The sequence below is a fragment of the Ips typographus genome, linkage group LG4 (assembly GCF_016097725.1).
Source record: "Ips typographus isolate SLU linkage group LG4, UJ_Ityp_2.0, whole genome shotgun sequence".
In the NCBI taxonomy this organism is placed as follows: Eukaryota; Metazoa; Arthropoda; class Insecta; order Coleoptera; family Curculionidae; genus Ips; species Ips typographus.
Window position 1 is genome coordinate 446,063 of NC_138425.1, and position 23,970 is coordinate 470,032.

The following is a 23,970-nucleotide window of genomic DNA, read 5'->3' on the forward strand; positions in this document are numbered from 1 at the left end:
GACATTTGATAGAGAGAGAAACAGATACATTAGTTCTGCACTAAACTTGCCAATCGAATATGCCAATACTGTTTACATTTTTATTCCCTCTTTATCCTCATAATTTTCTGTTGATATTTAACATTGTTTTTTAGTGTTACTTTGTTCTTTCTGCGGTAAGTATTTTATTCTTCTAACTATTTTCTAGAATCAAAAGGTCCTGAATAAAAATACAAAAACCCAAATAGAATAAAGTGATTTATTAAAGTAGATATATTATAAAAAGGTTTGGTTGTTGTTCAAAAGGTACTGATACTTTCCAATTCAAAGAATTACTTTTATTTATTAAGAGAATGATTAAGTAATTAACATTTTTGTAAAGATATAGCAATGAATAGTTTAATTGAATCTGTCTCCTGAAACCTGAAACTACCATGCAGAAGTTTTATTTAAAATTTCTAAGAAATTGTAAAAACAAAAGTAATTCTTTGTGATTTCCAATATATCATATTAGGTATATGAAAGTCAGCCGAAGTTTTCATAAATTCTATGACTAATTGGGCACAAAATATCCACTAAATAATTGTTACATGATTATAATAACGCAAGGTGAGAAGAATACAACTTTACTCATGAGGTTCTTCCACATCATCCAAAACTAGTGCTACCATTTGGTATTTTCTCACCCGGCAAGTAAGGAACCTAAATAATATCAAAGATTGCTTGTAGAGAGGGCAGGATCAGACTCAGATTTACGCGAGAAGCAGAGACATCCAGAACTGTTCCTTTCGTTCGGTTTCAGCTCCTTGTCGCGCTCCGCCAAACATTTCTGGTAGTAGTCGTAGTCTTTCAAGTACCAGACTGGCGGCCATCTGTGCTCGACCAAATAAGCCTGATTATCCGAATGGAGCAGGCGCAAATTGCGCGGCGACATGCGACACAGCATGTTGTAGTTGATGCAAAGATGGTTCATGCACCAATCGGCTAGCTGATGTCCGTTGTGCAGCTGCACAGTTTCAATTATAAGGATAACAGTTTGTGTGAGCAAGGTTAACTAACCTTGACGGGTTCTAACAGTCTTAAACACTGTTCGATTGCTTCCGAGGGTTGCAAAAACTCTAAGTCTTCGATGACCCGCTTCTCAACCAAATTGACTAGTCTTGGCAGACACAACCGGTTGGCCAGTTCCAAAATGTTGACGCATTTGGACGCAGACACTGCCGGGATCTCGTCCGTATACAGGAAACAGAGCAGCTTGTGGAAGGTGTATTCACGGACCCCGGGAAATTCAATCTGCACTAAGTTACAATTTGAAATTTTGAGCATGTGTCAGACAGCTTACCACTTTGGCCTGGCCCTCGCGAAAATCACCACTAAACATGGCTTTCATGACGTCACAACGGGCAGCCAACATGGACTTGTGAGCCGTACACACACCGTCATCCAACTCGAAGATGACGTCAGCGAACAAACCTTGGTCTAGACAAATGTCTTGAAGTCGACGTTTCAAAAAGTTTTCGTAGTTTTCATCGGGGGGATCGGGTGCAACGAACGGGTGCTTGGTTAATAATACTAAAAGCTGGGGCAACTCTAAAAATTCGGCTGCTTCACGTGTTTCCTGAAAATAGTTCGATTTAACTTTATATTGATATAATTGCATCAGTACCTCTAAATTAAGTGCGCTACGATCGACGGTGCCTGTATAGGCAAACTGTAAGCACTGTTGCATAGCACTAGGAGTCACCAGTTTCGATAGGGTGACCACCGTTTGGCCTTCGGGTTGAACACTGCGAATGCACTGGAAAGCCGGATGTTCCAACTCTCTGGCAGTTGGTAAAGCTTGACAGCTGGCCCTTCTTTTGCACGTCTTTTGCTCTGCTCTCACCAAACATTCGGTCTCGTCGGCGAAATCACCCAGAGAACTTACCTTAATCATTTACCTGGTTAACCAGTAAAATTGCAGGATAGGTTAAGACACTTACCATACTAGAATCACTAGTGCTACGTGCCATTAAATCGACAGTCAATAAACGATAAAAAGCACCACTACTGGCCGCCAGTATAAATCTGTGCGCAGGGAAACCCATCGAACCTACTATTAGCACGACATCTGTGTGGGCGCGACTTAACCAAAGATGCTGCAAGTGTTCTGAGTATGAGCTGGCGGTCACGTGAACGTCCGGCTTTAAGGGAGGAGGCGGTTTGAATGGAGCCTGTAATTAGTTTAGTTTAGTTATATAGGCATAAAAATAATCATAAACTAATCAAACCTGTAAAAGTGGACGTTGGACTTTCTTCAAATTGGTCATCCAAAACCGCTGTGCCCTCCTTGCTATCAATGCAGCCCTGATTGCGTTTTCGAACACTTCGTTAACTCCGTAGTAGGTGAGAACCTGACAGTAACACAGTCACCTTTAGTTATACAGGTGTGGTAAATCCAAAACCGACCATAGGAAAACCGTGTAACTGACAGAGAAACGTAGATAATTGCATGCGTGGCACAAAGACAGAAAACGAAAAAAATATCAAGTAGGCCATATTTTCAGTACGCTGTTGCCAAAATCCAATACCGCACCGCCCTCTGTACAAGAAAGCCTAGAATGTCACTTTTAATTTAATAAATTTTGTCTTCATGGCCTCCTATTTAAAATGGAGATCTAGATTTATAATGTTTTCTATTGAATAATCCAAGAACAAAATTAATTTTGTCGACGGTATTGGATTTTGGCAACAGCGCACTGAAAATATGGCCTACTTGATATTTTTTTCGTATTCTGTCTTGGTCCCGCGCATGCAATTATCTATGTTTCTCTGTCAGTTACACGGTTTTCCTATGGTCGGTTTTGGATTTACCACACCTGTATGTTATATCAACTATAGTTATCTGAATAAAACTTACAGAAGTCTCGTAATAGTAAAGCCCCAATTCTCTGGCTACTGTTCGGGCTTCGTCGGGCATCACGAGATCGCTTTTCCGTGTTGCCCTCACAAATGGACTGCGGTCCCGAAAGTGTGACAAATACGCCTCGTCCCGGTACATGTACCGTAGATCGTTCTTGCAGCCGACCAAGAGCACGGGAGTGTTGGGACAGAATCGACGGATCTCCGGGTACCACATGAGCCGGCAATTGCGCAATGATATTGGACTGTTGATGCTGAAGCATAATAGTACCTGTCCAACGAGCAAACTGTACAATATGGTTTCACCAGGAAGTAAATGCAAACATTTACCACATCTGAACGACCGTAAGCGAATCGACGGTCTTTTTCGTGATCGCCGAAAGTGTCCCACAAACGGAGACTGACATTTACGCTGTCCACGACCTCCCACGATCGTTCTAGGACGTCTTTGTAGATGCGGTATTGGTCGATGGCCCATACTGTTGGAACGTGTGTAGCTAATAGTTGAGCTAATGATACCTAAATCATAAGATATACATCAGATATACATCAAGGATAAGAGTATTAAGAGTGAATTGGAAGTATGAATAGTAATTTCACTTATTATGGAAAAAACTGGCACTATATGGCAATAAACCGTTAACTCTTAAACGGTCAGGGAATTTAGGTATAATTGTCCATGATCCTAAAGCATGCATTTCCCTCTGGATCTATTATTTAGATTCATTTTATAAATTGCTCCCTGTAGACTGTAGATAGGACCTAATTTTGACGAATACGAGACCAGACAGAACATCCTTTCACTATGGTTTAGCTTAGTTTAAAAAAATCTTTTATAACAAAATTGATATAACAATACACAATTGATTCACCTGCTTGTTACAAGCCCTGGCACAAATTAGCCGTGTTTTGCCGACAGCCGTATCGCCCACCACCACACACTTGACCAACTCCTGATGGGGTTGTTCATTATCCATCCCCCAAGACCACGACTCTTATATCCATCACACTGTGGCCCCCTAAAACAAAAAGCCATTAAACGGTTATTTAATATAATACTAATTTCCATACATTTTTTTGTATCAAAACTGGTTAGTTGATTACTATACAGGTGTGGTAAATCCAAAAGCGACCATAGGAAAACCATGTAACGGACAGAGAAACGTAGGTAATTGCATGCGCGGGAGAAGGACAGAAAACGAAAAAAATATCAAGTAGGCCATATTTTTAGCGCGCTGTTGCCAAACGCCGTAAGTAATGTATGGCCTACTTGATATTTTTTTGTTTTCTGTCATTCTCCCGCGCATGCAATTACCTACGTTTCTCTGTCCGTTACACGATTTATCACACTTGTAGACAAAATTAAAGATAAAATTTGTTTGTGACATGTCTCAGTGTGCACAAACATTTGACAGTTGGTCATAATCAGACTTCTTTGATAAAGTAGTCACGAGGGTAACTGTTGACGTCACTTACAAAGTTACGTTTCATCTTTCTCTAGAGCATTAATTGATTTGCAATAGTTCTCCCTTCTTATATCATGGAAGTTCTACGTATTGAAACTTCCATATCTGTATCCTGTATGATTTTGGTATAAAATCGCGTGCAAAATGCAAATCACATTATAGATATGATAGAAATAATGAACTGGGTATGGTAATTACGCGTATTTATGTAGGCAAATTTACTTTTAGGACTAAGGAGCGTGTGGTGTGCATAAAAACTAACTTTGGTTCAATTTGAAAAGAAATTTAACTTGTTTGAGAGAACACGCAATCGAAGTGAAATAACGAGTTTTTTTGTGTGGTAGACACGCCATTTTCAATCATTGATGACATTCCCGAAACTTCAAAGAAAGTCCACATGTGCAGTATAGTAGTTCGTAGTTGTGATTGGCTAAGAAAAAGCAGCTTTTCTATTTTGACCAATCCAAAACTACAAACCCACTGTGCTTGTATTTATGCAAATCATTTGGCTGCTTTAAAACAAATTCTAATTACATGAAGTTTGAAAAATAAAATAAAAGACGCAACCAGTGTGCTTACAGCAACTAGAATAACGAGACAGCTAATCATCCCTTAAACAGTTGCTATAAGGAACCGCCCTGACAAATAAATTTTTCAGGTGATTACAGAGTATAATACAGTGTGGTACAACAAAATAATCTTACAGAACACTGGTTATACATAGTTATAAATATCCAAAGGGTGGTTCATTGATAAATCAATAAGGGACTTACCCATTCAAGCATCTAGTGTTTATACCGCCTAGACGGGGCTTTATAATAAACCAAACCCTTTTGGGCAATAAAAATCTCAATTATTGTCCACAGAGTATAGCAGAGCCTAAAAATAGTTCGGTGTTTATGCGATGACAAAAATATCTTTGTCCAGTTAACTCTTTAATGGGAACCGAAATTACCACTACTTTACGCGTTAACCAAGCCGAATTTCAATACTATGTTGTGGTTCTTGATGAGTTAATTGTTTTGTTGTTTGTTGCAGATGATAACGCGTTATTTTAGTACTATGAGTGATTTTTTTTTCGTTTCAATTACAGAAAGGACGTCTTGTGTCGTAAAAGGGCGTGAATGTGTTGGCGGACTTAAAGTGGGATAAAAAATACTTGTACTTACATTCATCAGTTTACGTAGACAACGTAATATCGAAACAGCAACGTCCAAGTGTCCATATACGACGCACCTCGCACAATACACCACCAACAAATGTATATAAACCGATCCAACGGACTTACGAACCTCGACTGGCGCGGTAAGTGGTGACGTAGGTAAGCTTTCGATTATATGGGCCGGTTGAATTATTACAGCCTTGGATTTTGTATGGATGTGTGTGCACTTTATTCTATTGTACACTTTCCAATTCACTTTTCCAGACCGTCAACTACCCTACCAACCTCTAACGCATTCTATTTCCGTTCGGCGAAATATCGCGAATAACGATTATTTTACCTTTTCCACGCTATATACCTTTAGTACGACCACATAATAATCCAGGGCTGGATTATCCAGATGGGTAAATAATGGACGGCGTTTCCAATGAAAAGATTTTGGCACCGGCCCCGGAATTCGGATTGATTTTCCGCGCGGCGTGACGTCAAAACCGGAGCTAGCGCGGGGTCGACCGAAGTTCATTTAGGAGGTTGAACTCCTCAGACAGGGGCGGCGTTTTGTCATATCGACGAATCAAACAACCCTCTTTACCAACTTTCTATCCAAAAAAAGAATTATTATACTACTTTGGTAACAAAACATGCAGAAACGATAAAATGTCGCATTAGTACTGTGCTAACTGAATAATCTGACCAACAAAATGATATACAGTGGCTGCCTTCGTTTTTACGCTCCATGGAGCAAGCAGAGCTTTTTTGACGTCACAATGACGTAATTTGACAACTGGTCAAATTATAGTTTTGCCAAATTACGTCATCGTGACGTCAAAAACGCTCCATGAAGCTTGAAAAAGAATGCGTCCAGTATGAAAATTTTAAAAATACAATACATACAGGTGTGGTAAATCCAGAACCGACCATAGGAAAACCGCGTCACGGACAGAGAAACGTACATTATTGCATGCGCGGGACTAAGACAGAAAACAAAAAAAAAACAAGTAGGCTATATTTTCAGCGCGCTGTTGCCAAACGCCAAGTATCACTCAAATACCGTCGACAAAATAACTTGGCGTTTGGCAACAGCGTGCTGAAAATATGGCCTACTTGATATTTTTTTCGTTTTCTGTCTTAGTCCCGCGCATGCAATAATGTACGTTTCTCTGTCCGTTACGCGGTTTTCCTATGGTCGGTTTTGGATTTACCACACCTGTATAAGAACTCAATAATAAAGAAAGAGAATACCATTGGAAGTTGTGCTTCCAACAAAAATGGAAACTACTTGCGACGTTGTTTGTTCAGAGTTTGCCGTTTCTACTTATTATTGATTTCATAAAAATGTATAATTTTCACACTTTCCAAGAGAACCATACAAGAGAGGAGAAACAATTCTGCTGGTGATTTTTTTATTTATCCTTTTTTACGTATTAAACGCATAGAATTACGTAATAATAATTTAGGATGGGTGTGAAAACTAAATGCAATTTCCGGAGTGGCAATAGAAACGATCCTCATCAAGGCAAGAAATATTTCTGAAAGAAAAGACGTATAATATTAAAATTAAATTTGCACAGTTTTATCTTCAGCTTCCACACACATCTGTGGAAAATTAACCGTATGAGAAATACAGCATTTGCGTAAATCCCAGCACAATGCGTATATAGTTTGATTGGCCAAAAAAAGCAACCTTCTTCAGCTTCTTGACCAATCACAAATTATATCAACATCATTTACGCAAATATTACATGCATTAATTTTCCACAGTTAACATACATAGATTTGATGCTCACCTCTGGATTTGTATCATAAAGGCATTTTGATATTTCCAATGCTGCCATACACTTGTCTTCCAAAGTTTTAACTATGAAAATAGAATTAAAAAAAAAACAGTTTTAGCTATTTCTGTAATTTACCCGACTCTTTGCAGTTATTGATGGCTTCAATGGCAACAACAGCTATCGAAGGTGGAGCTTGGGCTTCTACGACTTTGAGCCCAGTTTCCCAATCAAATGAATTGTCCGGTAGTTGCTATACAGTTCAAATGCACTAGCAGGTAAATTTTAAAAATCATTTACATGCAATTACCTACCAACTTGTAGTAGTTTAATACGCAGTTCATGTAACACTAGAAAATATCAATGGTTAATTAGAAACAAAGTGTATAACACATTTACCATGCCGTTTTTGTTTTGGTTCCAGTCTCCTTTGTGCATGGCCTCGATTTGTGCTACAATAAATTAAATAATTAAATAGATTAACAGCTAAAAAACAAACCAACCATCTGTTGCTTTGTTTTTGGGTTGACAGACGTTTCGAATCAATTTAAATGCGGCTTTCATTTGTGACTCAGTCATCTAAAAAAAAAACTAGGACCAAGTTGATAAGACAGGATTACCCAAATACGTACAGCTCCGAAAACACACCCCATCTGCCCAACTACTATAACCAGCAAAATGAACTTCATTGTTGAATAAGCAGGCATTTTCTGAATGGAAACCGTTTATAAATAATTCACAAACATGTTATTAGGAACATTTTTTATTTTGTTATAAAATAATCAATGGAATTACGAATTAATTAACGTCTATTCTCCATAAGGATGCAATAAATTAACTAAATTTTTTTATTTGGAGAAGAAACTCTTTTTGTTGTGCTCATATTTAGAAACATGTAATTTAATTGAAGTGGCTATGTCAGAGGACGTCCGGTTTTGTCCGTAATAATCTACGAATTCCCCTTCTGGATTTACCAAGTACATTATTATGGTGTGGTCAACCTGCAAATTACATTTTGTTGACTTAATTTCTTAATGATATCACTACCAACTTACAATGTAGTCACTATCTTTGTCTTTGGGTCCTGCACTAAAATAAACGCGGTAAGCTTTACAAGCTTTACCTACTTGTTCTTCACTGCCAGTCAGTCCAATCAGTCTTGGACTAAACTCTTTACAGTACTTGCCCACTAGTTCAGGGGTGTCTCTGTTGGGATCCACAGATATAAAAATTGGTTGAACTTTAACTGAATCTGGGTCTTTGTCTGCAATTTGTTACTACATAAACATACTTTTGAGTATCTCTTGAGTGTATATACCTAAAATATCCACTGCCCCAGCCATTTTCTCTAATTCATCAGGACAAATATCTGGACAGTGGGTGAACCCAAAGTATATTAAAACCCACTGCCCTAGGAAATCGTCGCTCGTTCTTACTTTACCACCACTATCAACTAACTCAAATTTGCCACCTATAGCTGCTTTTCCCAGCATTCTAGTTCTTTCCCTTTCCAATGCTACACTCAAACATCAATTAGGGCTCAAAAGTAGATACCCAGTAACTGACCTGCTTCTTTTTCTCTTTTCAGATACCCCATAAATGCAAGTAGCGCCCCACCCAGCACACTGGTAGCAGCTAGATTTTTCCATGAAATGGGACCAATTCCTTTGCCCCATCCATCCCTTGTGGACTTTTTCTGTGAGTACAGTCTTAATTTATTGTGCTTTGAAATATCTATACTTGGCAGTTGTCTGGGTCTGTATAGTACCTTTGTATGACGAGAATGAGTTCAAATTATAAAATTGGGGCTGTTAAGTGATGCAAAAATTAAACTGTTACCTGTGAATGTAGGAATCTTACAGGTTCACCTATTGATCTGAATACTGTGAAAATGTTTTTAAACATTATGTTTTCTGTTTACATAGGGTGTTTTTAGACAAATGTACTTTTATAAAATTTAATAAGTAAAGCCCATTATTTTGACAATTTTTAAGGTTAATGCAGGATTTCAAATATTTACTTTCTATTTTGCAGTGTCAGTTGTCGCATTGGCATTTGTATAGTCAACTTTCCAGGAGTATATGAGTTGAATTGTCATTGTATATGAAGTATAAGTTCTTAAGTTTGGTTAAGAATTTTCAAATAATTAAATTTCTAATTACACATTACACCAAATAAAAAACTAATACTTAGGCATAAATTTACATCGTATATCTTTAAAAATGAGGCTTACTTTGCCCCAACTTACCCGAATTGGAAAATGGTCCAAACAATACGCCAATCTGCCAGATAGATACATAAACCGTGCAACTAATCAAGTGTACTGGAAAAACCCTGTGGGGCCCCAATACAAGCCAAATGCAGTAATTCAACGAAAGAAATTCAAGTTTGGGGTGCACCGTCCCTGGACCATGGAGTTCAAGAATGAAAACCAGCCAGGCATGAATCATCCTAAAGTTTTTGTTGAACCACTATTGGAGTGGAGTTTCTTCAGGGGGGATAGAGTGGAAGTTTTGACTGGTAAAGATAAAGGTAAACAAGGAACTGTGAAAATGGTAATTCAGGAACGAAATTGGGTGCTTGTGGATGGTTTGAATTGCAAATTGAAAAATATGGGCAAAAATGAGAAAAGGGATTATGAGGGTGTTTATGTTCAGGAAGAACAACCACTGTTGGTTACCACTGATGTGGCCCTGGTTGATCCTTCAGACTTACAGCCCACAGCACATGAATGGAGATATACTGAAGAGGGTGAAAAGGTTAGAGTGTCAGTACGTACTGGAAGAATAATTCCAATTCCAGCCAGTGTTGAGGAGACCATAGATTATAAAAGCAAATCTACATATAAAGAACAACCCAAAGATACAGTGGCACAAGTGGTTACTGATGTAACTTTTGAACCAAAGTTGTGCACTTTTGAAATGGATATTATGGAACAAATGAACATTAAAGAGGATAGGGTTCCACCAAAGACTTACTGGTACTAGTTGAACCAGCTGTTTCTCAAGCTGTATTGTAAATAAAACTACTTTTACTGTATGATATTTTTTATTATTTTAAATTCTACACTTGATTGACTTTATATTTAGCATTAAATGCTGCAGTGTTGTTCTTATGAAGATGGGTAAGCAATTTTTCTTCAATGACATCAACTGCAGATCTGGTGAGCACTAAAGTATCATGCTTCAACATTGAATACACATTCAATCCATATACAGGCATCAAATTGAAGTGTTTTATTGTGTCTGTAGCTGCAGTAATATTCCTTGGCATTATATCAATACTGAAATTCATTTCAAACATAATAATGTAAGACCAATAAATGAAATTGAATCACCTGTCAACAAAAAGTACTGAAGGACCCCATAACCTACTTTTAACCAGTTCTTCTATGTAATCTGAGTCTTCAGAAGGAATTTCTAGACTGTCCACCACATGCAAGTCATCCTGAGCAAATTTAGTTGACAAAGCAGAAGTTAAACCATACAGTCGCATGTAAAATGGCAACATATAAAAGTGTGGAGTAGGTGATCTGGGACCATGGGCCACACCACCTCCTTTGAATAGATTTGATCTTATTGAACCATGTCTGGCTTTACCCAATCCTTTTTGTGGCCATGGTTTACGGCCGCCACCTCTCACTTCCATACGAAGTTTAACGTGTGCATAACTGACGTATTTGTACATTTGTTGCCAGCGGACATTTTGGTGGATTAGATCTATACGTGGATTTGTGCCAAATACGTCCGGATGCAGTTCCAGTATTCCTAATTTTTTTTCATCGATAGTGTCCAAGTTTTCTAGCCATACCTGTCTGGGTTTGGTATATTTTGGGGGAAAAATCAATTTTCGAGGCTCTATCGCCGAAGTTTTACTCGCAACAGTTTCAACAAGAGTAGAATAATTCTTTGAACACACATTATTTAAATTTGAACTAAGAAACGTTCTTAGCATTTTTGTGTTGAATATATTTTATGAATAGGGTAGTTTAATTTTATAACTAAGGTTAGGGTGGTTATCCAGTCAATTGAGTCAATCTTCTCATTATATGGGATTTTTGACAGTTGGCGTTGATTGCATGCGCATTTACTGTCAACTTGATGTGATGCTAGGCATGCGTAATTTTAGTGAAAAGTTAAGGTAGCCATTTTGTTTTGTCTCCATTTCCGCCAGGTTCGTTAAAGTAGAAAGGCCCGTCGTGTGTTTTCAACGTTTTGTAGTCGGTACAATATAGTAAAAAGTGTACGAAATGGTCGATAAGATTGATATGAGCCTTGATGATATCATTAAAACAAATAAACAAGGCCGGGGTCGCGGTGGACGTCGTGGCGGTGGCGGACGCGGCGGCGGGCCTCAGGGTCGCGGACAACGCCGTGGCGGTGGCCCCCCTAATTTAAGACGAAGTGGCGGGGGCGGCAGTGGCGTTCAAAGGGGTCGCGGCGGTAGAGGGGGCGGAATCACGCGAGCCTTCACCCGGGTAATGATGCACACCTCTTTTACTTTTTTGATTTTTCTCAGGAAAATTGCCAAAACTAGGCCGCGTCTCGGCGTCCGAGGCTAGGCTTGATGCTGACATCCACTTTTTCCGTTTAGGGAGACGTAAACAGTGCATGGAAACATGATCTCTTCGAAGGATTCGGTGCCCGGAAGATCGCAGCCGCAAGGGCCACAGTTCAAGCAACAATGGGGCCTACTAAATTGATGGTTTCAAATCTCGATTTCGGAGTCTCAGATTCGGATATACAAGAATTGTTTGCCGAATTTGGCCCCTTAAAAAGCGCCGCAGTGCATTATGATAGATCAGGTCGGTCTCTGGGCACAGCTGATGTTATTTTTGAGAGGCGCAGCGATGCCATCAAAGCTATGAAACAATACAATGGGGTACCTTTGGATGGACGAGCCATGAACATCCAGTTAACTACCAGTGAAATTCCTGCACCCCCTAGAAGAATTGGAGTTGGAGAGAGAAGATTTACCAACAATAGGAGTCCTAGAGGAGCGAAAGGACAGTCGCGGCCAAATAGAGGAACTCAAAATCGTAAGTTTCAATTTTCTAACATTTCAAAACAGTGTTGAATAAATAACATTAAAAATCAAACCTCATTTTTTTGAACATTGTTTTAAAGAAACTGAATTCTTTCAGGTGGGTCTCGCAGAGGAGGAGGAGGAGGACCTAGAAACCAGAACAGAAAAGCTCCTACAATAGAAGAACTAGATGCTGAACTGGATGCCTACACCAAAGAAATGAAGTAACCTACTTCATATTCATGTCTGGGCTTTTAAACCAGTAAAAATTATTTCATTTTCCATTTTGTGAAAGAGACTGTGTTTTGTTTTGTGAGCCTGTAAATTGCAATCATATTTGTGAGCCCTCTTAATTTTTTTTGTATTTTTACGTTTAAAAATAAGTTAATGCTATTACGTTCATGTCATTACTAATTACCTAATGTTTTTACAATTATGACCAGATGTGTTACAAAAAAAACTTGTATATTTTAATAATAGAATAAATGTAAATTAGGTAGCATTACAGTTGGTGTTTTTGTTAAATTCTGACTGAAAACTTAGAGGGAAAAATGAAACTAACTCGCACAACTACACAATATATTAGAAAATTTACACCTTAACCACTAAATATAGAAAAACTTTATTACAAAAATAACTTAATCTCTCTAGTCAACTGGAAACTTGTTAACAATAAAACGTTAAAATAAGGATGGAAATAGCTCAGTTACACTTGAATCCCACGAATCAAAATCCGAAACGTGGGCGGGCGAATCTAAAGATTCGTAACCTAAATCAGATCGCGGCGACAAACCACCTTCGGAAGATGATTCGGGTGCAGTTAAACAACTACTGGGATCCAAAGCAGGTGTTTCGTTATTCTCCAAAACCACTTCATTCATCGGTACATTATCTACCAAAATGGTGATTGTATTGGTGTTTTCGTCAAAGGTTCCGTACATTACGTCATTTTGTGAGGTTTCCAGTTGTAGGGAGAGATCAGGGACAGGTTGAACAATTACAGCAGGTGGTGTGCTCTTTTTCGATTTGGGTTTGAATTTATGATTAGATTTTCGTGGGGTGCTAGGGTGCGACGTTTTAGCCGGTGTAATTTCTCTAGGTCGAACTTTTGCGTAGTTATGGTGCAGAAGCAGATACTCGGATATATCTTGTTCCGCGGCGGTGATTTCCTTGGGTTCTTCTAGCCCTTCACCTCGACTGGATTCCAATTGTTTTGATGTCGGCCCCACCATTTTTCCTGGATTAGTTTCTGGACCAGCGGCTGGTTTCTGCAAAAGAGGATTAAGACGTTTGTATTGTAATTTGACAAGTTTATCGCTACTACAATAAATTACTGTGATGTGTGCATTCACTGATGTTTACTCAAATAGTAACCGATGTTCAATAGTTGTTATGGTCAGGTCGCCTATGGATGGCAATTGTCACAAAAAGCGTACGTCTTAGATAACGTTGCAAACAATTATTATATGACAGCTGTCATTTCAAACCATATACGAACTTATCAACGGCCCTACGTTCATGCTAGAACCACAGCCAACTAGGACCATAACAATTATTGAACATCCAAGTTATTTACACTAAAGGATGACTTCTGCTTGCGTTTAAATTGTTTCATTTACGTCGACTGTCTATTTTGCTTAAGGAAAAAAATACCAGAAATTGCTACTATGGTGAGTGTGCTTCCTATACAATGTAAATACAAACCAGACAAAAATTATTTGATACATTAAATAACCAGTGAAATAGTGGAGTAATTACAGTTAAATACAAGTGCCTGATGAAGAATATTATAACATTTTGATTACCTCTGGCTATTATTAAAAGTGGAATTAATTATACAGTCAACATACTGGCGAACGTATCTAGAAATAAAAGTCAACATGAAGAATTCGGTGAATGCCACAACATATTAAGTCACAATATATTAATGATTTTTTTAACCAATCACAATAATAAAACCACCCACTGTGTTGTGAGTTAGGCAAATGCTGCCAAATCAACTGTTTTGTTTGAAACTAGTGTATGAGTGTCCCATTAAACCAGTATGAGAATACACTAGTTTTGCACTAAACCTTAAAAAACCTTCATTACAGTGTTGCCAACATTAACAAAACATGGCTACCACACTGGTGCATATAGAAACCAATTATACTGAATCGCAATTTAGTTCGTTAAGCTTACTTGATCAGTTGACTTTTGAGCAGCGCTTTCCAAATCTCGGGCGATGTCTTCGAGCAGAGTTTGTGTAAGTTGCTCGAGTGCGTTAAGATCGACGGCGTCGGTCTCGAGTTCATCGAGCAGGTCCGGTAAAGAAGGCATGCCAGAAGTACTTTCAGGTACAGGGTCATCCTGGTGTCCCGTGTCAAAGCCGCTGCTGAGTTCGCGCCCGTTCCTTTCGGCCGAAGGAGGGATTCGGTTGATCCGCTCTCGGGCGCGCACACGACAGTCCGGTTTTGGCACTGACATTGTGGATTACTCTGTAAAGAAAAACATACTGAAAACTGAAATAGTGTTTTTTTTTACTATCATGTAAGGATTGATGTGGTTTTAAAATGACAGTGATAGTTGCACCCCAAATTAGTTTATGGCCACATTCATTTTCAAGCTCCATGAAGCCAGGAGAGCGTTTTCGACGTCACTATGACGTAATTTGGCAAAACCATAATTTGACCATTTGTCAAATTACGTCATTGTGACGTCAAAAAAGCTCTCCTGGCTTCATGGAGCTTGAAAATGAATGTGGCCATAAACTAATTTGGGGTGCAACTGTCACTGTCATTTTAAAACCACATCATTTTGCAATGTTGCCAAACCTGATATAAATAAAATAAAAAATTTTACAATGATACCGAAAACACTGTAGAACCATATAGAACCAATAAAAACCATTGAAAAACACAAACCTGTAACCTTTGCTGTAATTCTGCATTTTCTGCCTGCAATCTTTCATTAGCCTGCTTCAGTTTTTCCCACTCTGCTATAATGGTTTCGTTTTTGGTGAATAGTTGTTGAATGGCTGTTTCCATCTGTTCAACTTTAGCTTTTTTCCGGTCGCGAGATGTTTGTGCTGCTACTCTGTTCTTCAGTTTTCTAGAACAATTACGTAGTACAATTAGTGTTTGGTTAAACTTTGCTAGACTTTCACAACTTACTTTCTTTGAATCTTTTCCTCCCATGAAAGATGATCCAGGCGGCGTTTTTTCGCCCTGGGGGCCTGGACATTTTGATCTGCCAGGTAATTGCTGTCGTTCAATATGTTTAGAATCGTGGGAACCGGGAGGATGGTGGCTGTCATCATTTTTCCTTCTAGAATTTTCCACTAATTTCACTCTGTACACCACTGACTGGATAAAGATGTTTGTTAATAATTATTAAGAAATCCTTCCCGGTTCAAAACACAAACACAAATACTGTATATCAAATAAGATTTAAGAGGATAAAACCGAGTTTTTTTTCGATTTCACTGTAAAAACAACGAACCTATTTCGCTGATGCAACTTCGCCTAATGAAATGGAAATGAGAATAATAATAATAGACCCTGATGACGATTTTCTGCCAAGCTGTCATCAGAGAGAAGTGCGCATCCATTTTAGCTATCTAGTTGGCGTGGTACAACGGCATTGGTTGAAAGAACTAATCAGCAGCCAATCACGTGTTAGTACAGTACCGGGAGCTCCAGTTTAAAATCAATATGAACCTGTATAGTGTTATGAATATTGCATGTAATTGCACAATTATTATTAAGCTATAAATTATTATTGTCATCAGAATTGACATAAAATTAAACGCCAATTATTTGCCGTAACTGTTATTTATTAATGTTTCTAGTAAACAGGAAAAAATAAATTTTTAATGTAAAAAATAAATAAGTCACCTTAACGCCTATAAGAACAACGCTATTTTATACAGGGAAAGTAAGGAACAGTGTTACATCACAATATCAGTACAGGAAAGGGTACCGAATTTTAATACACAACAGCCTAAAGTAAAGTGCCAAGGGTGGCCATGTTGGCTTTATATTGTTACCAATTTTTTTAGGTTGTCACGTGACGCTTCACCAGCTAAAGCATAAAGTGCCACGTGATAACAACGTACTTCCATTGACAACCTAGTCAATTACAATAAAGAGATAAATACTTTAAATAACATTGTTGGAATGTATTTTACAATTGGAATTGTTGCTTTTGCTGGGGTAAACCATAAAGAACGTCAGCTGCATCCCTGACAGAACGCATCCCAAAAAATTGGGAATCTAAAAAAAAGAGCAAAATCTTGGTGGGAATTTTATGGGGTAACTTGTAACTACAACATTACCTGAATAAATGGGTCTTTCAACAAGACACCATACACCATCCACTGTAAACAGACAATAAATGTGGATACAATCAAATGGTAAGGAAGACTCTCAGTATTTCGAACTTTCATCACATGAATAATGGTAGCAAATGGGGCGGCAAAAAACAATATGGTAACGATCATACAGGTACGTCCCAAAAAACTACGGCCCACTTGTTCATCTTCCATACGGTGTAGTTTTATTATAACAATAATGAAAACCAAGAGGCAGAATAGAAACTGACGCAAAACATGGAGCTAAAATTTGTTTCAATCTGAAATACTAGTCAATAACACCATTTGAGGGTGCTACCTTTTTGACGTTGTAAAGAAAGAAAACAACCACATAAGACATGAATAAGACAACCCCAATTGTGTTCACCAAAATCATGGAGGTGTCTTCAATTAGTAGGCCATATTGAAGCCACAAGGCAGTGGACAAACAACCACTGACGAAAGGAAACGATGATATTTCCCCGGTGCTCTTATTGCGGACTATTTTCTGACAGGTCAATCTAAAAAAAGTGGGTATAAGCAAATAACCAAATGAATTTTTACTGAAACTTACGTTCCTGACAGAAACTGCAGTACCGTGCAAATAGAGGCTGTTGTAGCAAAGATTTTCTTTAATTCCTCATCACTCATGTTTCAAATCGTCAAAAGCTACTGTTTTTAAATGGATTTACATGTTTGAACTTGAAATAAGTCTCTTTCGGATCCTTTATCAAAAATGCGTATATTAGGCTTAATTTTGATAAGGACTACAAATCTTGTATGCACTTAGAAAAATAAAAAGAATGAAGATTTTATCTTGGATTAATAGGTAAGATGTCCAAACACTTCAGTCTCAGTAAGACCCAAACACATTTGTGTTTACGTTTGATTAGTTCCAGTTGTCAGATCTGTCGTTGTCATAAAAAAAATCGGTCAAGTGACATGCGTCATTAACATTCTCTTCTCTTCCAATTCGTTCTTCTTTTTTAATGCCTACAAAAAAGAAACAAAACCCAACTTTTCAAAAAATATTATATTAGTTTATTACAAAAAAATATTGCGTTAACAACGTTGGTAATACTTCTAATCCAAAATAACTTGAAAAAGTCTTAAGGAAATAAACAGAGATTATTCTAAAATCACAGACATATATGCCAATGTGAGCCAACATCCTCCATAATGCCCAAAATCATCAGTATTATAAAAGCAAACAAAAGTCTCTGCTTTAAGTGCTTTTACAAGATACCTTTAATTAATTAGGTTAGGTATCGAATAAATCACAAGCACCCTCATTATCCAGCAGTCCAAATGAGTATTCCTGCATCAATGGAATGGGATTTACGGGCAAAAAGGAGTCCTGATCTAAACAAAAAAAAAATGTTAGGTAACTTGTCCAGTAAGGGAGCTCTCTACTAGCTTATCAAAAGGATCTCATAGAGGACAAACTGAAGCATCAATTTTTGCTAAATAAGAAAGCATTTTATTAGATTACTGTAGAAGGAAAGCAGAAAACTGCATTTGGCAAAAATTACCTGCCTCAATAAACAACCACACTGTCACTTACCAGTACTTCTGTCCAAATTATGTGAATTTAACTTTGTAGGTTTTCCAAATAGAATTTCAGCAGCAGTCATTTCTGGATCATCATATTTCCGTTTTTTGCTCCCTATATTTTCCACAGCCTAAAATCAACAACCAAAAATTAGTCAACCACTGCCAGAAAATTACTTTAGAATCTTCTACCTCTTTATGTATTTTTTGAGATTTTCTGTCTTGTTGACTGTATGATTTTTCTGATAATAAATTAGCTACTATTGGTTTTGCAGAACTTTTGAGTTTTAAGGAATAAGCTAGTTCTTTGTGCTGAAAACAAGTGCAAAACATTTACTGAATTTTATCCCTTTTAAGTAAGTAATACTCACTGAAATTTTAATATCAGTTTTATCAACTGGGATATTAAAGACAAATACTGTTTTTTCAATATTGTAACAATTGGCAAAATCCTCACTGGTTACATACAGGTATTTCTTAGTTTGCAGGTCTTCTGTGGTGTTTCTTATACTTTGTTCGACCCACAACTTGTGCAAGTCCAACTCTAATTCATACTCATCTAACTTTGACAATTCCTGCTTGAGTTTAGCAATCCTTGAGGAACACTCAACATTGTTTCCGGCTGCCTGCTGATGATCGTATTCTGGGGTGGCATAAGGTCTGCAAATTTGTGTGAATGCAATCTGTGTGATTTGAATTAAGCACTGACTTACTTCCACTGAATACTATTTTTGCTTTTTTTCTCTATCAGTCCAATGCCTTCCAGCACATTGGTGATATCGTAGATACGTCTTTTTTGTCGCACTTCTAAAAGGTCGGCCGCCTAAAATGTACATAGTTTATTTGTTGGCTTTTTGCTCCAACTTGCTTAGGTACATACCACTTTCAGATCTAAAATTCCCCCCTTTGATTTTTGGAGCAGACTTACAAATTTGGTAGTCAACAGTCCTAAGGACTTTTCGAATCGGGGGGCTTGGGTATTATCGGTCATTTCCTTTGATGTCCTAACAGGTTTTGATGGTATTTAACACTCCAACATAATACAAGAAAAATGCAATTTTAAATAGAAACGCCAAAACAAAAAATGATCTATTATGACATTTGACATATTGCTTACAAGTCATTTTTCAGTCTTCTCACTCTTCTCTTTGAATTAATATGGTTAGTTCAGAAACTGAACCGACTGCCTGAGTTTGTGATTGATTTGGGATGATTTGGGACTGAGATTTTTGCAAACAAAGTTTGTAAACAGTAACACAATTTTAGTGATATACAATACAGTTTGTTGTTAGTACTGAGCTGAGTGTACTAGCGGTAAGTAGGAGCTAAAATATTTATTTCATTATAATGCAAAAGTTAGGTTATTGGTGAAAAGGTAGCAAACATTAATAAAAATTGTCTCAATACAGGGATTTTGACCTATTATGGAAATTTTAAATGTTGGTGCTCATCTGCATTTTCTAAATGATATCCTATCTTTTTATGTGTAGAAGAAAACCTGTAGGGTCTACAGATGTCAATCGCCACACTTGTTTTCTCCCTAGTTTAGTTTAATAAACATGGATTGTAGGGTAGTGTTTCAGCCAAAAGGCTGTATTTTGTGCACACTTTAGTCTCCCTATTTTTCACAAAGTTTTCCAGAGGCTGTAAGGGATACAAAAAAAAATAAAAATTTCTTGTTCTTCTGCCATACAAGACACAAGTTATGAAGTAGAAGTATGAAGGGAAGGGATGTGATTGTGACAGTAGTAGAGGCTCCCCCTGCATTTGTTTTCAGGCTCCATGGAGCGAGCAGAGCTTTTTTGACGTCACAATGACGTAGTTTGACAATTGGTCAATCTATGGTTTTGCCAAATTACGTCATCGTTACGTAATTTGACAGTTGGTCAAATGATCAAATGAACAGGTCAATAGCAAGGCAGGAAATTCAAATTAATGGTTAAAGTCCTAGGTCTATTTGCACCTTATACAACAACCATTATTGTTGAACAGCCCAAATTAATTTTTGCTGTTAATAACATTGTTTAATTTTTTTGTTTATCAACAGATTTCTTAATCAGAGATATGGAATTTCTACCAACAGAAATGATAATTAATATACTAACAGGAGACTGTGTGGAGGTTGAAGATGTGTTCAATTTTGCGTCTACCTGCAGCCGTTTTCACAACTTGATTAAGCATAATGACGCCATTTGGAAATCCAAGTACATACAAATGTATTTGAAAATTATGTATTTATTGATATGAATATAACAGTTTCAATTATTATCCACATTTAGGATGACAAGGAAATGTTTAATTCGTAACTTCACTAGCATCTTTAATCCATCAAAGCATTCTGTATTTTACGACGAGCTTCTTTACATACGTTCCTTGCATTTAAGAGCGAAGGCTTTGCTAGAGCAAATGTCTGTGGTATGTCACCACAAAATTCAATTTCGTCCTAGCGATTTTACGGAATGGGACGAAATGTTGAAGGAGAAACCCGACCACGTTTACTATTATGTTGCCGATTATTTGATTGGGATCGTTAATTCCAAAGCAGTCATCAATACCCCAGGGACGGTACCTTTTAAGTAAACCAACTAGTTTTCAAACATTACAGGACTGTACTGAAATTATTTTTTTAGTACACCCGGTAATTTGACACGGAAACATTATGCTCTTAAAGTGTTAAGGCACATTCATCGCAAATATCTAACCCAGGTGTTCAAACATTCTAGTGCCAAGTTGAAAAAGTATAAACTGGTAGAGGAAGGGGCCGTTTTTGTTGCTCAGTGGTGTCAACCCAATAAGTTAATTGACCCTGAAACTATTCACGACCAGTTAGATGAACTGACTGAATTGGTCAGTGAATGAAATTTGCTCTCCAACAGTATAATAACTTTGATGTTGTTTGGCTTCTCCATTTTACTTTAGGTAAAATGTCGGTTGAGAAGCCGTAACCCTAATCATCCACTGTTCCAAACTGCTTCTGAAAAATTCGCATTATGGAAACGTGAAGTAACCAAATCACATGAATGGAAAGGAAAAGATTCACTTTGGATACTACAAATCATTAATAAAGTTAGTTTCCATTGATTAGTACATACATATCATTTAATTGATGTTTTCAGGTATTATTTTCGTTTCAACAATTTAAAGTGACGGCTTGTAGTCGAAGTCAAGACCCTTTAGATTTGAACGACATGTACATTGATCAAGTATTAAAATTGAAGAGGGGATCACCAGAACTGGTTGGTATCATTTATCAGGCAATCGCCAGAAGATTGGGAATTTACCTGGAGCCCATTATCCAAATTCGTCGATTTGTACTGGGGTAAATAAATAACGCTAAATTATCGGTTTTCTGGTGCTATTTTTTTAGCTTGCAGGTATACAGAGCATCCCTACAGTGTCGATTCAATATCCGTGAAAATTAACGTAACGCACAAAGGACATTTCGTTCACAAAGGACTGAATGTCGAAGTGTATCGTGGACAACCGTTATATACGTATTTGACGTATGATCAGTTGTTGAGTAGGATATCGGACCAAGTAGGCGCCATGTTTGAGTGAGTTGTTCTCTACAGACTGATTTTTATAGCGATCAGAGCGAATTTGACGTCACCAATCGGTGACCGGAATATTTCGGTATATAATAAGAATTTTTTACATATAAATCCTTTTTCAGTGCTATGTACGAGGAATCGGACGATAATTCGGCCTGTTTGGGTTTCCTAGAATTAAAAGTTCTAGTGAATGCCGGTAATTGTCGTGATTTAATGCGATTAGTTTCGATTTATTTACAATACGGTTTCGATAATGAAGCGTTCGAGGACGTTCTAAAAAACAATAGGACTGTACGTGAACTGATTGAGAGGTAAGTCAATTAAGTATAAGTTTGTCAACACTGCTCCCAACTCTTGTTTCCAGTAAGGATTCGACTAAACCCGATGTGCAACCCGTCTTGTACCAATCGTTCAGGGACAAAGAAACGAAACATCAGGCCATACAGTATGCCGTAGGAATGGTGGTCCGTCACAAAGTGCACGGATACAGGGCGGTCATATTTAATTGGGACGGGGAGTGTGTTGCCACTAGTTGGTGGCAAAAGCAGAATGGTATCGACAAGTTGATTTTCAAGGATAAACAGCCGTTTTACAATCTTTTAGTCGAGGATGGCACTCATCGTTATGTTGGTCAAGGTAAGTGATATTTTTTATTACAGTGCAATTCTCTAACTTGGAATAAATTAAGTAAAACAAGACCCTGTATAAAATGTCCTTACAGCGAAACAAGCGCAATTTAAAATACTAATTGACGATTTGAGTTTTTTATCCTCTTTCTAATGGCGTTTTAGTGAAATCTTCCTGAAAAGTTACAATCATTAAAAAATTGGAAAAATGTCTTTTTATCGAGTGTTGACTTTATTGCCTACTTTAATAAATATCGTATGATCTTTCGTAACACAATTCGTCTGGCGAAACAATTATACTTTTCATCTAGGCTGAACAAATCTAGCAATAGGTCCAGAGAAGCCTGCTCGTCTACTCGTACCTAGTGATATTCAGCCACATGAGTTCAACTCATTTTACTGCGGGGTGGCAGCTGCCCTCGCTGGGGACATTGCCTCGGACTCCAGCGACCCTAGATCTTACCTTGGGCATCTTTCTGTGCCTCAATCATTTTTTCTCGGTCCTGTAAGCGCGCACGAGCTTGTTGACGTACTGAAATTTTTTAAACTGTCAAATTGTGCCGGATTTGATGGGATTTCTATGAGGGTTGTTTCTGCGCTGCCTGACAGTGTTCTCGCCGATGCAATCAGCGCATCATTTTCTAAGGCAGTATTCCCATCATGTCTTAAGAGGGTTCAGGTTATTCCTCTTTACAAGTCCGGTGACCGCTCCTGCCCGGCTAACTATCGACCGATTGCCCTGCTTCCGGCACTGTCTAAGGTGCTGGAGAAGCTGGTCCAGAGACGGATGATGTCGTTTCTGGAGCGTCATGAGCTTCTCAGTCCATCTCAGTTTGGCTTCCGGCCAGCGATGGGCACGAATGATGCTATTTTTTCTTTTCTTTAGGATCTGCATGGTCGCATAAACTCCGGCGATATATCGGCCGCGGTATTTTGCGACTTGCTCTGCGTAGACCACCAGATCTTGCTTTGGAAGCTTGAAGCTTATGGCTTCCGAGCCGCTTCTTTGTTGTGGTTTCGCTCTTTCTTGTCCGTATTTTGCTCCAAAAAGGGCCCAATACACAGCAAAGGGCATATTTATACCAAACCATCTTAAACTAAAATGGAAGGGTATTAGGGATCTTATTCCAAGTTAGAGACTCGTACTGTATTATAACTAAAGGGTATTGGTTGAACGACTGCACAAAGGAACAAACATCTGACATTGTGGGTTCAATTACGCCAAATTAAACATTTGTTATAGAGAATATCGGTTTGGAATGCGCCCCCGAAGGTTTAAAAGTGTCGGAGGAAAAGTTGGGCAAATTTTTCACGCACTTTTACGAAACCTATTACGTACCCAACAAACAGGTCGAGTACGAATTTCCTGGCGATGCCGCCGTGCGTCGGTACTATCAGAATGTCGTGTGCCTAAATTTGTCCTGAATTTGTTAAGTTTAAATGTATTTGGCGTTTGTACTGTTTACTTCTGTCGAAAACGCCGTAAATTCCATATTTTTGTTGATTTTTTGTTAGTTGTTTAATCTTTTAAAAATGTTAGTGTAAAACTTGCCTATAAGAAAAATATAAATGTTCATCATCTTTCATGGGCTTCTATTTCTTTGCTT

The 23,970-nt window shown here is 37.9% G+C and overlaps 10 protein-coding genes and 2 long non-coding RNA genes across 13 annotated transcripts; 4 read left to right on the plus strand and 8 right to left on the minus strand.

Annotated features, from left to right (window-relative positions):
• Nucleotides 1-5: 5 nt before the first annotated feature.
• Nucleotides 6-9,095, plus strand: LOC145727910 (uncharacterized). Its single transcript, XR_014177949.1, has 4 exons — nucleotides 6-155; nucleotides 5,440-5,651; nucleotides 7,433-7,558; nucleotides 8,869-9,095. It is a non-coding gene; the product is annotated as an uncharacterized LOC145727910 (long non-coding RNA).
• LOC145727890 (rho-related BTB domain-containing protein 1-like) lies at nucleotides 225-5,657 on the minus strand. Of its 2 annotated transcripts, none has more exons than XM_081977747.1 (10): nucleotides 5,516-5,657; nucleotides 3,753-3,899; nucleotides 3,211-3,399; nucleotides 2,879-3,151; nucleotides 2,250-2,372; nucleotides 1,962-2,192; nucleotides 1,646-1,906; nucleotides 1,322-1,597; nucleotides 1,039-1,272; nucleotides 225-985 (listed from the first exon to the last, which is right to left on the minus strand). In XM_081977747.1, the coding sequence occupies exons 2-10, from the start codon at nucleotides 3,855-3,857 to the stop codon at nucleotides 692-694; spliced, it is 1,986 nt and encodes a 661-aa protein (XP_081833873.1). In that variant the 5' UTR covers nucleotides 3,858-3,899; nucleotides 5,516-5,657; the 3' UTR covers nucleotides 225-691. The 2 variants fall into 2 exon arrangements, with proteins under 2 accessions (XP_081833873.1, XP_081833874.1); XM_081977748.1 differs by lacking the exon at nucleotides 5,516-5,657 and adding an exon at nucleotides 3,952-5,054.
• LOC145727908 (general odorant-binding protein 72-like) lies at nucleotides 6,895-7,987 on the minus strand. Its single transcript, XM_081977765.1, has 7 exons — nucleotides 7,913-7,987; nucleotides 7,784-7,859; nucleotides 7,680-7,732; nucleotides 7,595-7,630; nucleotides 7,419-7,533; nucleotides 7,296-7,366; nucleotides 6,895-7,037 (listed from the first exon to the last, which is right to left on the minus strand). The coding sequence occupies exons 1-7, from the start codon at nucleotides 7,985-7,987 to the stop codon at nucleotides 7,020-7,022; spliced, it is 444 nt and encodes a 147-aa protein (XP_081833891.1). The 3' UTR covers nucleotides 6,895-7,019.
• Nucleotides 8,028-9,272, minus strand: LOC145727902 (cytochrome c oxidase assembly factor SCO1-like). Its single transcript, XM_081977759.1, has 5 exons — nucleotides 9,120-9,272; nucleotides 8,847-9,048; nucleotides 8,599-8,796; nucleotides 8,336-8,544; nucleotides 8,028-8,281 (listed from the first exon to the last, which is right to left on the minus strand). Exons 1-5 carry the CDS (start codon nucleotides 9,183-9,185, stop codon nucleotides 8,129-8,131), a joined length of 828 nt encoding a protein of 275 aa, XP_081833885.1. The 5' UTR covers nucleotides 9,186-9,272; the 3' UTR covers nucleotides 8,028-8,128.
• Nucleotides 9,273-9,343: 71 nt separating this feature from the next.
• Nucleotides 9,344-10,320, plus strand: LOC145727904 (large ribosomal subunit protein uL24m-like). The gene has a single exon (XM_081977761.1). The coding sequence runs from the start codon at nucleotides 9,503-9,505 to the stop codon at nucleotides 10,265-10,267; it is 765 nt and encodes a 254-aa protein (XP_081833887.1). The 5' UTR covers nucleotides 9,344-9,502; the 3' UTR covers nucleotides 10,268-10,320.
• Nucleotides 10,310-11,304, minus strand: LOC145727900 (large ribosomal subunit protein uL4m-like). Its single transcript, XM_081977758.1, has 2 exons — nucleotides 10,618-11,304; nucleotides 10,310-10,563 (listed from the first exon to the last, which is right to left on the minus strand). Exons 1-2 carry the CDS (start codon nucleotides 11,232-11,234, stop codon nucleotides 10,344-10,346), a joined length of 837 nt encoding a protein of 278 aa, XP_081833884.1. The 5' UTR covers nucleotides 11,235-11,304; the 3' UTR covers nucleotides 10,310-10,343.
• A 127-nt stretch (nucleotides 11,305-11,431) lies between these two features.
• LOC145727903 (THO complex subunit 4-A-like) lies at nucleotides 11,432-12,812 on the plus strand. Its single transcript, XM_081977760.1, has 3 exons — nucleotides 11,432-11,757; nucleotides 11,874-12,318; nucleotides 12,424-12,812. The coding sequence occupies exons 1-3, from the start codon at nucleotides 11,530-11,532 to the stop codon at nucleotides 12,531-12,533; spliced, it is 783 nt and encodes a 260-aa protein (XP_081833886.1). The 5' UTR covers nucleotides 11,432-11,529; the 3' UTR covers nucleotides 12,534-12,812.
• A 58-nt stretch (nucleotides 12,813-12,870) lies between these two features.
• On the minus strand, nucleotides 12,871-15,862 carry LOC145727738 (uncharacterized). The gene is made up of 5 exons (XM_081977554.1): nucleotides 15,458-15,862; nucleotides 15,209-15,395; nucleotides 14,487-14,782; nucleotides 14,111-14,167; nucleotides 12,871-13,625 (listed from the first exon to the last, which is right to left on the minus strand). Exons 1-5 carry the CDS (start codon nucleotides 15,601-15,603, stop codon nucleotides 12,986-12,988), a joined length of 1,326 nt encoding a protein of 441 aa, XP_081833680.1. The 5' UTR covers nucleotides 15,604-15,862; the 3' UTR covers nucleotides 12,871-12,985.
• A 236-nt stretch (nucleotides 15,863-16,098) lies between these two features.
• On the minus strand, nucleotides 16,099-17,528 carry LOC145727906 (sugar transporter SWEET1-like). Its single transcript, XM_081977763.1, has 4 exons — nucleotides 17,210-17,528; nucleotides 16,955-17,156; nucleotides 16,621-16,899; nucleotides 16,099-16,558 (listed from the first exon to the last, which is right to left on the minus strand). The coding sequence occupies exons 1-4, from the start codon at nucleotides 17,284-17,286 to the stop codon at nucleotides 16,445-16,447; spliced, it is 672 nt and encodes a 223-aa protein (XP_081833889.1). The 5' UTR covers nucleotides 17,287-17,528; the 3' UTR covers nucleotides 16,099-16,444.
• A 125-nt stretch (nucleotides 17,529-17,653) lies between these two features.
• LOC145727899 (transcription factor E2F5-like) lies at nucleotides 17,654-19,282 on the minus strand. Its single transcript, XM_081977757.1, has 6 exons — nucleotides 19,067-19,282; nucleotides 18,900-19,009; nucleotides 18,558-18,846; nucleotides 18,379-18,498; nucleotides 18,200-18,317; nucleotides 17,654-17,997 (listed from the first exon to the last, which is right to left on the minus strand). The coding sequence occupies exons 1-6, from the start codon at nucleotides 19,175-19,177 to the stop codon at nucleotides 17,897-17,899; spliced, it is 849 nt and encodes a 282-aa protein (XP_081833883.1). The 5' UTR covers nucleotides 19,178-19,282; the 3' UTR covers nucleotides 17,654-17,896.
• Nucleotides 19,283-19,351: 69 nt separating this feature from the next.
• On the plus strand, nucleotides 19,352-23,947 carry LOC145727891 (F-box only protein 21-like). Its single transcript, XM_081977749.1, has 10 exons — nucleotides 19,352-19,500; nucleotides 20,234-20,402; nucleotides 20,466-20,762; nucleotides 20,817-21,033; nucleotides 21,106-21,252; nucleotides 21,303-21,505; nucleotides 21,561-21,740; nucleotides 21,860-22,048; nucleotides 22,102-22,373; nucleotides 23,607-23,947. The coding sequence occupies exons 2-10, from the start codon at nucleotides 20,251-20,253 to the stop codon at nucleotides 23,786-23,788; spliced, it is 1,839 nt and encodes a 612-aa protein (XP_081833875.1). The 5' UTR covers nucleotides 19,352-19,500; nucleotides 20,234-20,250; the 3' UTR covers nucleotides 23,789-23,947.
• Nucleotides 22,575-22,916, minus strand: LOC145727911 (uncharacterized). Its single transcript, XR_014177950.1, has 2 exons — nucleotides 22,827-22,916; nucleotides 22,575-22,725 (listed from the first exon to the last, which is right to left on the minus strand). It is a non-coding gene; the product is annotated as an uncharacterized LOC145727911 (long non-coding RNA).
• Nucleotides 23,948-23,970: the final 23 nt, after the last annotated feature.

Coding starts and splice junctions, on each gene's coding strand:
- LOC145727891 (XM_081977749.1), top strand. CDS start 20,251: ATGGAATTTCTACCAACAGAAATGATAATTAATATACTAACAGGAGAC. Junction 21,506..21,560: donor ATTCGTCGATTTGTACTGGG/GTAAATAAATAA, acceptor TTTAGCTTGCAG/GTATACAGAGCATCCCTACA. Junction 22,049..22,101: donor GTACGTGAACTGATTGAGAG/GTAAGTCAATTA, acceptor TCTTGTTTCCAG/TAAGGATTCGACTAAACCCG.
- LOC145727899 (XM_081977757.1), bottom strand. CDS start 19,177: ATGACCGATAATACCCAAGCCCCCCGATTCGAAAAGTCCTTAGGACTG. Junction 18,499..18,557: donor AAACTGATATTAAAATTTCA/GTGAGTATTACT, acceptor ACTTGTTTTCAG/CACAAAGAACTAGCTTATTC. Junction 17,998..18,199: donor TAATTTGGACAGAAGTACTG/GTAAGTGACAGT, acceptor TTTTTTGTTTAG/ATCAGGACTCCTTTTTGCCC.
- LOC145727903 (XM_081977760.1), top strand. CDS start 11,530: ATGGTCGATAAGATTGATATGAGCCTTGATGATATCATTAAAACAAAT. Junction 11,758..11,873: donor TCACGCGAGCCTTCACCCGG/GTAATGATGCAC, acceptor TTTTCCGTTTAG/GGAGACGTAAACAGTGCATG. Junction 12,319..12,423: donor AAATAGAGGAACTCAAAATC/GTAAGTTTCAAT, acceptor GAATTCTTTCAG/GTGGGTCTCGCAGAGGAGGA.
- LOC145727908 (XM_081977765.1), bottom strand. CDS start 7,987: ATGCCTGCTTATTCAACAATGAAGTTCATTTTGCTGGTTATAGTAGTT. Junction 7,860..7,912: donor TGGGGTGTGTTTTCGGAGCT/GTACGTATTTGG, acceptor TTTTTTTTTTAG/ATGACTGAGTCACAAATGAA. Junction 7,631..7,679: donor ACCAAAACAAAAACGGCATG/GTAAATGTGTTA, acceptor GATATTTTCTAG/TGTTACATGAACTGCGTATT.
- LOC145727902 (XM_081977759.1), bottom strand. CDS start 9,185: ATGTTTAAAAACATTTTCACAGTATTCAGATCAATAGGTGAACCTGTA. Junction 9,049..9,119: donor TAAGATTCCTACATTCACAG/GTAACAGTTTAA, acceptor CGTCATACAAAG/GTACTATACAGACCCAGACA. Junction 8,282..8,335: donor ACAAAGATAGTGACTACATT/GTAAGTTGGTAG, acceptor TGTAATTTGCAG/GTTGACCACACCATAATAAT.
- LOC145727906 (XM_081977763.1), bottom strand. CDS start 17,286: ATGAGTGATGAGGAATTAAAGAAAATCTTTGCTACAACAGCCTCTATT. Junction 16,900..16,954: donor TTCTTTACAACGTCAAAAAG/GTAGCACCCTCA, acceptor AACAAATTTTAG/CTCCATGTTTTGCGTCAGTT. Junction 16,559..16,620: donor TGAAAGACCCATTTATTCAG/GTAATGTTGTAG, acceptor TCTTTTTTTTAG/ATTCCCAATTTTTTGGGATG.
- LOC145727890 (XM_081977747.1), bottom strand. CDS start 3,857: ATGGATAATGAACAACCCCATCAGGAGTTGGTCAAGTGTGTGGTGGTG. Junction 1,907..1,961: donor GCACTAGTGATTCTAGTATG/GTAAGTGTCTTA, acceptor TAAATGATTAAG/GTAAGTTCTCTGGGTGATTT. Junction 1,273..1,321: donor GCGAGGGCCAGGCCAAAGTG/GTAAGCTGTCTG, acceptor AACTTAGTGCAG/ATTGAATTTCCCGGGGTCCG.
- LOC145727900 (XM_081977758.1), bottom strand. CDS start 11,234: ATGCTAAGAACGTTTCTTAGTTCAAATTTAAATAATGTGTGTTCAAAG. Junction 10,564..10,617: donor TCAGTACTTTTTGTTGACAG/GTGATTCAATTT, acceptor AATGAATTTCAG/TATTGATATAATGCCAAGGA.
- LOC145727904 (XM_081977761.1), top strand. CDS start 9,503: ATGAGGCTTACTTTGCCCCAACTTACCCGAATTGGAAAATGGTCCAAA.
- LOC145727738 (XM_081977554.1), bottom strand. CDS start 15,603: ATGATGACAGCCACCATCCTCCCGGTTCCCACGATTCTAAACATATTG. Junction 15,396..15,457: donor GAGGAAAAGATTCAAAGAAA/GTAAGTTGTGAA, acceptor TAATTGTTCTAG/AAAACTGAAGAACAGAGTAG. Junction 14,168..14,486: donor CTCAAAAGTCAACTGATCAA/GTAAGCTTAACG, acceptor TTTTATTTCTAG/ATACGTTCGCCAGTATGTTG.